The following is a 12,820-nucleotide window of genomic DNA, read 5'->3' as shown; positions in this document are numbered from 1 at the left end:
ACTACATCAATAACATAGAATTCAACTATAATTTATCAAGCTTAGTAACTAAGATGTATTTTACTCTTAAAAAAACGAAGTTTCGAGCAGACTAAAGAGAACCTACCTCATTGAAATCTTGGTTCAAAAGAAAGAATTGGTGCTAGCCACATTAGAAAGACTAATAAAACCACTAGGGGGACATTCTGAGCTTCCAATTTGTTATTCATGTCATATATATGGAAAGAGGTGGGTGGGGTGCTACTGTGTTTGATTTATTACATGAACAATATCTTAGCAAATAGAAAAGATAAGCTCTAATTTTATATTCTAGCTTGTCAATATTGGTAATTTGAGTTTCTAATTTGTATGAAACTAGAGACTTAGTATTTTGACTTTACAAACATCTAATCTGAAACAGTGCTGCATCCAACATCCCATGTGACACATAAAAATCAATGTTTATCTGTGTGTGTTTTTTAATATTTACTTTTAAATTAAGAAACTGAGTAATGTATATTTCTAAAATTTGAATTATAATCTACAGTTTGATACCAAACGTATTGATATAAATTCATGAAATAGTAGTTCAATAAAATTTTGAATGCGAGTTAACAAACGAGATGACATGGCCTTTCACCTATGACCTGTCTCAAAAGGGTTAAAAGGTGGCCATTCGTTTGTCATGAGGGAGAACAAGAGATATTACACCAGATAATCTAAAAATTATACTTGTTCATTTGAAAAGATACAATATTATACTAAACCAACTACTTATACCGCTTCATTTCTAGTGTATCTATACAGTCTTCAGTATTGGGAGGTGATAAACTATGAATAACAGTCTGTAATAATACAAATGATGCATCATGACCACCACTACTACACTGCAAAATGTTAAAATAAACCTAATGAAGCATTTGCATTCCATGGATATTTGGAGTAATTAAACTAAAATATGCAATTTTATATGCAACTATCTATGACATAAGAGTAAGAATTTGAATGTTTGCAAAAGTACTTTTAGAAAGATCTGCTTTCATAAGAGGAAAGTACCACACTATTGTGCGTGCATGTATATGTGTAAGAGAGAGAGAGATTATCATCCTTTAGTAACTATGAGAAACTTTGAACTTCCTTCCCACAAACAGCTACAGAAGGAGTATGGTTAGTTGCATGTGCTTTAGCATATCTCCTCTCAATTATAAAAACTTGTTATTTTGTATCATCTGCAAGACTTACAAATGAAATACAATTGTACACATGTGTGGGTCTCATTTCTTCAGATTTCTCTCCTACCATCTTGTCCTTTGGTTTATAACAATTTATTTACAATATTAGCATGTACATTTAAGCACTGTATTCTTTTTTATGTTCTTTACTAGAAACAAAGCTTAAACAATTTACTGGCTGCTATATGCCTATATTAGGTTTTATTGTCATAGACATGCAACTGTAACGAAGTTGCATGTTACTGTATTTTGCCCAGCATTTATTTTTAGAAGTTTCAAAAAGTAATATTGTTCAATTATATGAATATTCCTAGGTTATGTTTTGTAATTATATATTCAAAGATATGGTGGCAAGAAGTTAATAATATATATGATAAAATTTAAATTTTAAAAACAAGTTAAAAATCACAGCAAGCATTTATTTCTATATTCACTAAATTATATAAAATATATTTTCACTTTTTCACATGCATGTGATGTCACTAACACTCATAATTCAGTATGTTGCCTATACAACATTTATAGGTTTTCAAATAAAGTTCAATCACTCTTTACCATGAGAAATCTAGGAAGAGAAATGGTTGGTATGTATCTATTTAAATATCAATCTTACATTGAATTGTATTTTAAATTTACATGAAAAAACTTGAAAAGAGCTGTACCTCCAAACAGATACAATTAGAATCTATAAAAGAATCTGTACAAAATTTGTATACAATTTCATTGTATTAAAAAGCCCTTCTAGCCAAAAGAATATGTTCCAAAACTTTGTGTACAGTCAGTACACAAGAATGCTGTAAAATGATCAAGAGTAATAAGTCAACTTTCAGAGAGGCCATACAGGCTGTGGATGTATAACCATACTATGCATTTTCTACCTTTTTATTTCAATATAGCATTTACAGAATTTATCAGTTATTCTGGTATGTGTAGCTTAAATATAACACAGTCAATAAACACATTAAACTACTTTTGTTCAAGCTGCCTTTGTTATTTTCTTGAAATAATACCTGATCTGACCATAGGAAATATGGTGATAATGCTGCAAGTTGTGCAAGGATATCAAAAGTGGCATTCTCCAATGGTAGGTCAGGAGATGCCTTAAAAGGTACCATCTAATTCAATTAAAAATTGAGAATGACCAATGATTTGGGTAGCACTAGTTGTTCTGGATAAGTCCATCATTAACTCTGGATTAAGTAATTTTATGTTTAAATAGTCTGGTATACAATACAGACAAATACAGTTAGGAGAAAAAGCAGCTTAAAAACCTCATTTTAAATAAGTATATTTAGTAACACAAACACAGTATGTAAAGATTGTTCACTTTGTGCCAAGTCTTTGTTTCATTCTCACAAACTCAAATTAAGTACTCTGTCATAAATATCTTATTCAAATCTCTAGTTAATCAGCAGATTTATCCCATTGCTCTAAATAAAATTAGTTTCATCTGAAATTACCAGAGTAGATATGAAAGGAAGAAACTGTCTTGCTGTGACCACAGAATACCTTTCTGCTGATGTGTATATTCTCCTTTACACTTACACATGTATTTAATTATTAAAAAGCTTCTGTTGTAATAGAAATTGTGTGTTCAACAACTTAAAGGATGTATGACCAAGAGAAAGTCAGTCACTGGAAAAAGAAAGCTGCTTGAAAACGTTGTTGAGCCTAAAAGATTTCTTCTTCTGGATATCAGGCTTTTGCTAATGCCACAAAGGTCCATGACTTCTCTTTCATTACAGCCAATGACTAATACATAATGAAATATTTATTAAGCACAATTTATTAAATTTTTTCTTAACATTGTTTCAGTACAAGGTGAAGTTAAAGATATATGAAAGTGCAGGCTACAAGCATAATACTGGGAGCAAAGTAAAAACCAGTGTGATGAAACATTGAAAATTGCACTTAATTGGTACTAAACTTGTATCTGAAAGCAAATCATAAGATATAGAGATGGGGTGAACATTGGTGGGTTCTAAGAGTTAGAAATATAGGTTGGCATTTACAAACCAAGTCAGTTCCTGCATGTAGGAACCAGTTTTTACTTTGTCTCTAAATATAGTGTTACTAAAGGGTGTGGTTGTAACTGGACAGTTATGACCTTATTTACACCTTACACATCTGACTAATCTTCTGACCAATTGGAATTCCTCTGAATAAATCTTAAATTCAGAATTTTGCTATTTATAATCAAAGTATCACTTCTGGATATCTATTTCTTCAACTAGCCAGCTACTCATAAGTATTTGACTGCAATGGAAAACCATTACAATGAGAGCCAATACACTCAAGACTTCCTCTTTGAAAATCTGGCATACATGACTGGCCCCTACAGACTTCCAGTGGTGGCCTGGCATTCAACATCGTAGAACCCACAGAGGAAGAGGTGTTGCTTGCCAACATATCTGACAAGCAGGTCCTTCCTGCACCAATTGTTGGACTATCCCTAAGGTCTCCAAGATCTGGGCAACCCCAATCTTCAATGAAATAGCCAGTCAAAGTTAAAATCAACCTGGGCCTGGACAAAACAGCACCAGTATCTGAAAATCAAGTGGACACAACATTGCTGGCAGAACAGTCTACAGGCAACTCCTGTCTTCTGTGGACCAACTGGTCAAAGCCAAAACTACCCTGGACATACTAGCAGCTAAGAAACCAGTAGACCCAACACCACTGGTAGAAGTGAATCTGCAGGCAGTCCAAAGGCCAAGAACACCCTTGATATCTTGCCTAACTCCAGTAAAGGAATTTAGGCTGTCTTGTTGATGCTGAAAACTGCCCATGAAGGCAGTGGATGTATAACCATACTATGCATTTTCTACCATTGTGGGCAGAACAATCATAGTGTAGCATCACCTAAATCAAAACATCAATGTCAACAGAATAAATGTTATGGAGTATATTTTCAAAATCAAATGAGTAAGCTTCTGAAAGAAAGACCATAGGTACACCCACCTCCAGTAGAACCACTATGTTTCAAGGCCACAAAAGATGTTTCCATAGCTCAAGTCTGTAAAAGTGTCAACTAAACTTAAGGGTAGCATTTCAAATCCAAGGGAAAGAACAAACCTCCAGCTATAGATATTGTGCAAACCACCACAATCTGCAGGATGGAGACTCGTGGAACAACTATTGTCCAGGTTCCAGAAATTTACGATGAATAAGGGAGCCTCTATCTCAATGGTATTGAACCATCACTTAAGGACAAGCCTGAAATAAATGGGGGGGGGGGGGGGCAGTGTGGTATAAAAGCATACCATGCATTTTATACCTTCCTAGTTTAGCAGCATTTTTAAGAATTTCAGTTATTCTAATATATCAACCTTTAACATAACATGTGGTCAATGAGTCATTGAGCTGCTTCTATTGTAACTCCATTCTTTGTCATTCTCTCTTGGTTCACCTACAGGAAATATGGATGCAGTATTGTACGTTGTGCAAGGATGTCAACACCAGTGTTCTCTAATTGTAGGTCAGGTGATATGTTGAAGTTACAATCTCCATTGAGTTTGAATAATGACTAGTTACATGGGTAGCAGTAATTGCTCTAGATAAGTAACATTAGGTATACACAGTCTAGTATACAATATAGACTCATACAGTTAGGAGAAAAAACAGTTTCAAATACAGTAAATGTGACTGTCCAACATCCTCAACAAGTATACATACTGTTTATGTATTATTAAATAAAGATTATTCATAATATCTTACTTTTTTTTTCCAGTCTCTATTTTCTTCTCATGAACTCAGAGAAATACAGAATTACCCTGTAATAAATATCTTGTTGAATCTCCCGTTATTCAGTGGACCTATCCCATTACCTGAGCAGCTTGGTCCTCAAACACCGGGAAAGTAGTACACCAAGTACTATCTCAAATAAAAATAAATTGCCAATATTATCTCAACTACATAAGAATGTTGAGCTTCAAGAGGGATGCCAGGGGTGGAATTTCCAAGACACTGAAAAGAGTACCTTCTTTGTTTAAGTTAAGGGAGTAGTCATTGCTTACCAGGAAGAGAGTGATGTTGGAGGGGTAAGATTTATGTGCACAAAAATCACATGCAGATTATTGTTTATGAATTAAAGAGGGTGGACTACATTTCTGTGCAAAGTAACAGAAATTCTTATAATACAAAAACAATGTTGTTCTCCATATTATGAATACCCAATCATGAAATGGTGCAATAAGAGGTAGTATTAACATAATTCAAATGTTAAAGTAAAAACTTACTAAAGCAGACTTATCCATAAAAATAGACTACAAGAGTTGTATTGGTCTTTAAATACCCCTCAGAAATGTCCAGTGCATTAATAAAAAAAAAAAAATTGAAATAATTAAACAAACTGTTATTCCTATCAACTAGAAAGAAAAAAAAACTTTTTTCAGATCAAAATTGAAAAATAGGAATGTTAACACATGATTTTATTAATTTCCTGATATTTTTTAGAAAAAGAATACTTAATTTTAGAAAATGGATTACTCTGGGCCATAACAACAACAAAAAAAGGTAAGGCAAGTTATGCATATAGAGGTAGCCTCAAAGTTGTCCACCAGTGGAAATGTTAATATACACTATGCTAGTTCTGCAAGTAGGACAGATGTATTCAAGTACATGAACTTGTTTAAACTAATGAAATATACATCTTATCAGATGGTCAAACACCCCCCCCCCTCACCCAATAGAATAATTTTGCATCTTGTGGTATTTTGTTTAAGATATTTCTATAAGTATTATGTATAAATGATACTACATTTCTTATATTCATTTTCAAATTAAAGTCATTTTGATTATTAGCATGTATGGAGATTAAACTATCTTTGATTAATCATGGCTTCCTTTTTTGATTATATTTATTAAATTTTGCAAGTTTATAATTGCAAATGGATGTTTATTTTAACTGCTTGCATTTAAACAAAAATTAGTTATTGCCATTTATGTATTATCTGGTACAATTATTGAATTACAATACAATTTTTTTACTTCCAGAATATTGATGGAATCATTTACGGAAATGTTCTTTATCACTCTGCATGTGACCCCTTAAGCCATCATTGTTTAGGCATAAGAAAATGATATTAGAGGAATGATCAGTCAATAAATAATACCAGTTGGTTGTGATTGCGCTCTATATATAATTAGTATGTTGAATACCATTTTACAGGGTATGGTATATTTTGTGTGTGGGCAGAACATTCATAGTGTAGCATCACCTAAATCAAAACATCAATGTAAACAGAATAAATGTTATGGAGTATATTTTCAAAATCAAATGAGTAAGCTTCAGTTAACCAACCCCATTTCTTGAGGGGCTGTTACTTTCCTGTGCACAGAAATAAAGGATGGGTCATGTTTCAGTATAGAAAAATTGGGGTGGTAGAACTTTTCTGTTTAAATAATTTTCAGAAGTTTCCTTTCCTTGGATATTCAAACTTTTATTCCCCACTTTTGCATTCTTTCTCATGTGTTGATATCTTGCTTGTCTATATTACAGAGGGCCCAAATCTGAAATGAGGCTTAAGAAATGATTCATAGAAATAAACTTAAATAACATGTGGATAAAGTTATCTAAAATATGAGAAGAGACACTTAAAGTTATACTTTTTTCTCTACATCCCTGAGAAATTAGGGGGAAGAATTTAAATAGCCAACATTATTAAAGGTTTAGAGACCCTTCTTATGAATGGCTTGTATGAGTGATAGAATTTAAAAGTTGGAAATACAAAGTTGATACATGAAAAATAGTTTAAGCTTTGGAAATTGTCTGTGATGTTTCAGTACATGCTGTTAGTTTGACTTGAAGCATATAAACATTATTTTGGATAAGTATGTGGCTATAAAGGTCTACACTTATTTTATATTCATTTGTTTTGAAAGTTAGGAATGATCTAATTGGTCTGAAAATCCTACTGTCACTTTTTCTTTAATATTCTTATGCTATATTTAAATTAACCAAAATATTATGCTTCAGTAATTCTATTTAATTTTCCTTTTCAGTTAGTGAATTATTTAATACTTGCTTATAGTTACACCTCAGATTCTTTTATTTTCTGTTTTATCTAGATTTCTAAAGGCATTATAATTATATTATAATTCCACCCAAATACATTTTTTGTTAGTCAAGTACCAATTTTTTTATTAAAACTTAATAAAATGATTTTATAGTTTCTTTTATCAGAATTTCTAGCATTTTTATGAACAAAAGAAGTGTACTTAATTGTTGAAAATTTTCCAAATCTGCCCCACAATCACTTTCTAACTCATTATTCTTATTCACTAATAATCAATTTTGTTTCATGGCTTCAAAAAAGGGTTTTCTGAAATTTAGGAACTAAATCTCCTTTTCTACCTATCTTTTCAAAACATCAAACTTATTTTTGCAATCACCCTCTCCCAAATGTTCTCCTATTTCAACTGTTTTATTATGTCTACTTGTTATATATATCCTTCATTTCTAAATTCTAGTTATATATTAACAAATATATTATAAAAACTGAAATATTAATTTATACTATTTAATTTGAACAGTCTTTGCAGTAATTCCATACATGTATATCGAAATATTTTTGTGGTTTACAGAAGTGCTTTAAAGTTTTTAATATTTTACAATTGCTGTTACAATTAATGGCACCAAGGTTACTTGTTTTCACTTCAGAAGAAAAAAATACTACAGTAATTAGTATACCACCTTACTTAGTACATAAATTCATAAGAGTGGTATGATAATAAATTTCAGAGGGAAGTACTTTTTCATTAGTCTTTTTTTCTTTCTTTGCTGGTTGAAACTGAATTAAAATAAAATTGAATTTATTTTAATATTTTAAATTTAAAAACTGAATAGTTACTACTTCACTATAATTAGTATAACTTGTATGAGTGACGGAATCGTAAAACTAGTATTTACGACTTCAGATGTTGAATTTGTGGTAGTGGCTGTAGTAATACTACTAGTACGAAATTAGTACTTTCGAGTATAGTACACAAAACATGGGTGAAAATAAAAAGCAATACAAGTCATAACTGTATTTAGGCCTACCTTGTATCATCTGTTCGAGCTTTCTGCGATCCACACGAATCCTATCTTCAAAAACGTTACATTCATTTACTGAATTATTGTCGATACAAGTGAAGCAGTCAGTTTCTGTTTGGTTACCTTCTTGAACTTGAAGTTCTGCCTGCCGAGTATCATCGCATTGCTGCTCCAAACACTCGTCAAGACGCATGGCACTTGCGGTAAACTTGATCAGCTGCTTTTCAAACCTTCGATAGCACGAACTAATACTTCTCAGTTCACCAGCACTTAACACTATTTACATTTTATTTTTAAGCCAATACCTTTGAAGAAGTAGTAGTATAAACATTTTGTACTGGAATTTTTACAACTAGAAAATACCTATTGAAAATAAAAATCGCAAATATTAAGAATTTAAAAAAATATCGAAAACAAATTTGCTTCCACCTTACATTTTTTAAACTTTGAACAATTAAATAATTTAAATATATCATTGCGGGTTTTTGACGTCATTAACACATCATAAAACAATTCGTGCTCTTTTTATTAAACATTGATAATATCAGTGGTAATATCACAATTACAAAATATAAATAGAATTCGCACTATAACTTCTACGCTTTGCTTTTTGCTAACAAGATATAAAAGAAATATAACGTAACTTTACTGTCTATTAAAATATGCAGAATTAAACAAAAAATACATGATTTTAGCAGATGAAATTAGTTTTATTTTTTCACCACTGACAATTTAAAAACATAATTATGTCCCCTCACGTGGCTTAGCGGTCAGACTGAGGGGCTATAACGCTAAAAAAATCGGGTTTCAATACCCTCAGTGGGCAACTCACAGACAGACCATTGTGTATTTTTGTGTTTAACAACAAACAAACAAGAGCATATTAGATGCAAAAAACTATTTTCAACATATGACTATAGAAAAATATCAGGGAGAAAACTATTCACAAATTTATTTATATAAACGAAATAAATAGAAAAAGGGGAAAAAGAAAATTATCGACATGAATGTTCTTCGTTTACTTATGAGTCAGCCATTTCATTTACAAATAAATATAAACATAAATTTGCTTTTAATCAAAGTTTAAATATTGGAAATTTAACCTGAGTTTAGAATCACAACATAATTTCGAATTAACCCCAACTCACGAAAGTAATGTGTAAGTTTGTTGTGGAAACTTGACCTCAAGGTTATGGAAGTAGTAAATTTTTGAATTGAGATATTTTTCTCATTTTCTTAAAATTGGTTTTTTTAAACTACTTTCTGTGCAAGCTCTTGAAGACAACTTTTAACTCCATTTTCACAAAGTAATATATTTCTTAACAAAACACGATTATTGTCATGTCACAAGTACAGTAAATAACATGTTTATTATGTAAAACACGACAATTAGACAAACGTAAACAGACAATATATCAGCAGGAGCAATATTTAAAATAGCGAAAGATGGTTCGTATGCACGCCAATTTATATCAGTATAGATTAGAAAGTTGTTTTCCAAGATCCAAAATTAAAATAAAAAAATAAGGAAATAACAACTGAATAAATGGATTGCAATATTTCAATACCTAAAAAAAAATTATGGTACTGTTACGTCAGCGGAAGTTACGCGACGCAGGGAGCATGCGCGCTGGAGTTTCTAGAAGGATCATGACTTATCGAGGAACCTCGCGAATGTCCGAGTGTTTGCCAGGCGCCCTTTTTTTTTTATTGTATAAGCCCGGCAAATAATACCAGCAATAGATAGATATGCAGATAGATTGAAGATATAGATAATTGAGTCAAGCGAACAGTAGGCGCCGTAAGTAAAGTGTGTGAACCACTGTGATTTTATAAAGGTTGTTAAGTTTAAAGTGACTGTGGAAATTCTGTGTATTACAAAGTTGTATTGAGAAAGAATAAACTAGTTTTAACTAAGAAAGGGCCTGTATCGCTGAAGTTCCTCGGAAAGAATTTATACCGGAAATTAAGGAAATTATCAAACGAATAGATAGATAACAGTATTCTACCACTGTCTGGCTCACCTCTCCTTCCTTCGTAGCACATATGATTTCGTCAAGTTACACCAACATTTTATAACGTGAAACTTCTAACCCCGGGTTTTCCAATATGTGTGGCTCCCCACCTCCAAGGGGCACAGATACTCTCTTGGTGGGGGCGAGCGATTAAGATAGAGGCAATAATGCAAACATTAAGCATTTCAACATATTTTTTACTGATGCAAATAATAAGTAATTACTACAGCGGTATGTCTGCGGACATAAAATGCTAGAAACCAGGTTTCGATACCATTTGTTGGCAGAGGACAAATAGCACATTGTAGCTTTTTGCTTAACTTCAAACAAACTACAATGCTTATATTATTTTAATGTGTATCTATGTTTAACTCACTCTTTCACTCATTTAAAAAAAAGGGGGCGTGCAAGAAACCATATTTATTAAAGAGGGCAAGGATGACAAAATGTTTGGCAATGCTGTTTTAACCTATTGCCAAATTAAATCTGGTTAAACTGGTTCCCTAGTGTAAATTTCACTCCGATTCTTCTTAACTCAATGGACGCCACTTTCGACAAACGATATTTGTACACTTTTAAAACTATAATCTTTGATGACACACAGGATTACATATAAATAGGCTGGCTTGTTTGCAAGGGCTATTAACTCAACTGTAATGGAGGTTTTAAACTAGGATTAGACAGTGGTGAAGGCCAGGATAAACTAAATGAAAAAAAAAATGACGTAGAGAAAAGTTTAGCAAAGGAACTAAGTGTAGAAGTAATTCTAAGGATAGGCATGATTGTTACTATTGTAATGCTTGAAGTATAAGAAATAAGATGACTTTATAGCGCCGGTAGGAATGGAGGATTTTGATATAATGGGAATAACAGAAACATGGTTAAATGAGGCTAATTTTGATGACAGAAATTTCTTTGAAATACAAGAGATATAGCACTAAAGAGTGGCTTTATATATAAAGTGTGAGTTACATCCTATTGAAGTTGAAAATATTAAAGATAATAGCAAGAAGATTGAATTCATTTGGGTTTTTATTAGAGGAAATAAAAATAAAGAGTTTTTAGTGGGAATTTGTTACACATCACCAGATGATATTGATGAAGTTAATGAGCAATGTTACAGCGAGATTAAGATTTCAGCTATTAATGGGGGTCATAGTCATGGGGGATTTTAATTTCAGACATATAGATTCGGATATGCTAGAGTCAAACTATGAAGGAGAAATGTTTTTGGAAGCTGTTAAAAATAATTTTCTTCACTTACTAGAAACAATACTATTTTAGATTTATTGTTAAGTTTTAATATAGAAATGGTTGAGACGATAGAAATTGGGGAACATCTGGGTGCAAGGGATCATTGCACAATTAGGTTCAATGTTTTGTTGCATATGGTGATCAGGAATAACGATATTTTGGTTACAAGTATCAAAAAAGCAAATTTTGAAGGTCTACCACAAGAATTATCTGTTGTGAATTGGGCAACTGAGTTATTTGGAGACACTGATCAAATGTGGAAAACATTTATATATCAAATAAACAGAGTTCTTATAGAAAGAAAAGGGTGTCTGCAAGTAAAACCCAGGTTGGCTCACAAAGGGTATAAGAGATGAAATTAAATGAAAGTATCACAAATTTAAGAAATTTAAATTGTTTGATGTGATTTAGAAGAATAAGAGAGTTGGTTAAAAAGAAAATTAGGACATTAAAAGGAATGTAAGAAAAATGTAAAAATAACGCAATGATTTTTTTAAATATATTGTTGCGTCATCGAGGTCACGTGACTGGTGTGGCGCCCTCTAGTTTCTAGAACTATCTTGTTTCTTCATGAATGCTCTAGTATTTACTACATGGGGTAGGTGGGTATATATAAGAGGGGACAACGTGACGCGGTAATGTAATGCGTGTGAGTAGATAGTGAGTAATTGAACTGCAGTCACAGGGTATTGTTGAAGTTAACGTTCGTTCGTCATAGTGTTTGTTTTTACGCGAATATTGAAATAAGTGTATCGTAAAGTTATATTCGGAAAGAATAAACCAGTAAAGACTTGTGTCCTTAAGTTTCGTCGGAACAAAGTTACGGAAAATCAATTAACAAACGGAGATGTAACAAATTGGTGTCAGAGAGTGGGATAGAAAAAAAAAGAGAAGAAAATGGAAACGAGAGGCGGAAAATCAAACTACAGCTTAGCAGACTTGATGGCAGCAATACAAAAACAAGAAAATAAACAAGAAGAACGAGAAGAGAAATCACAACAGTTGTTAGAGGAAAAAGAAACAAGAAGAACGAGAAATTAAACAAGAAGAGAAATTACGGCAGTTGTTAGAGGAAAAAGAAAAGAAACAAGAAGAACGAGAAAATAAACAAGAAGAGAGACAACAGCAGTTGCAGCTGGAACAACAAAATAAACAAGCGAGATTACAGCAATTGTTGGAGTTAAAAGAAAAGAAACAAGAAGAACGAGAGATTAAACAAGAAGAGAGATTACAGCAGTAAAAGTTGCTACCAAGAAAGGCTGTTGGAACTGTGGGGAGCAAGGACATCTGAGGAGCCAGTGTAA

The 12,820-nt window shown here is 32.2% G+C and overlaps 1 protein-coding gene across 3 annotated transcripts in view; it reads right to left on the bottom strand.

Annotated features, from left to right (window-relative positions):
• The window catches only part of LOC106478808 (protein bicaudal C homolog 1-B-like), a 56,987-nt gene extending 48,496 nt beyond the window's left edge, over nucleotides 1-8,491 (bottom strand). For all 3 annotated transcript variants that reach the window (XM_022382487.1, XM_022382488.1, XM_013939378.2), the window contains exon 1: nucleotides 8,254-8,491. In XM_022382487.1, coding sequence (XP_022238195.1) covers nucleotides 8,254-8,440 — 187 coding nt within the window. In that variant the 5' untranslated portion in view covers nucleotides 8,441-8,491. The remainder of the gene's footprint in view (nucleotides 1-8,253) is intronic.
• Between the last annotated feature and the right edge of the window lie 4,329 nt (nucleotides 8,492-12,820).

This window comes from Limulus polyphemus, unplaced genomic scaffold (genome assembly GCF_000517525.1).
Source record: "Limulus polyphemus unplaced genomic scaffold, Limulus_polyphemus-2.1.2 Scaffold252, whole genome shotgun sequence".
Classification (NCBI taxonomy): Eukaryota; Metazoa; Arthropoda; class Merostomata; order Xiphosura; family Limulidae; genus Limulus; species Limulus polyphemus.
Note: the sequence above shows the minus strand (reverse complement) of the source record. Positions and strands in the feature narration are given on the sequence as shown.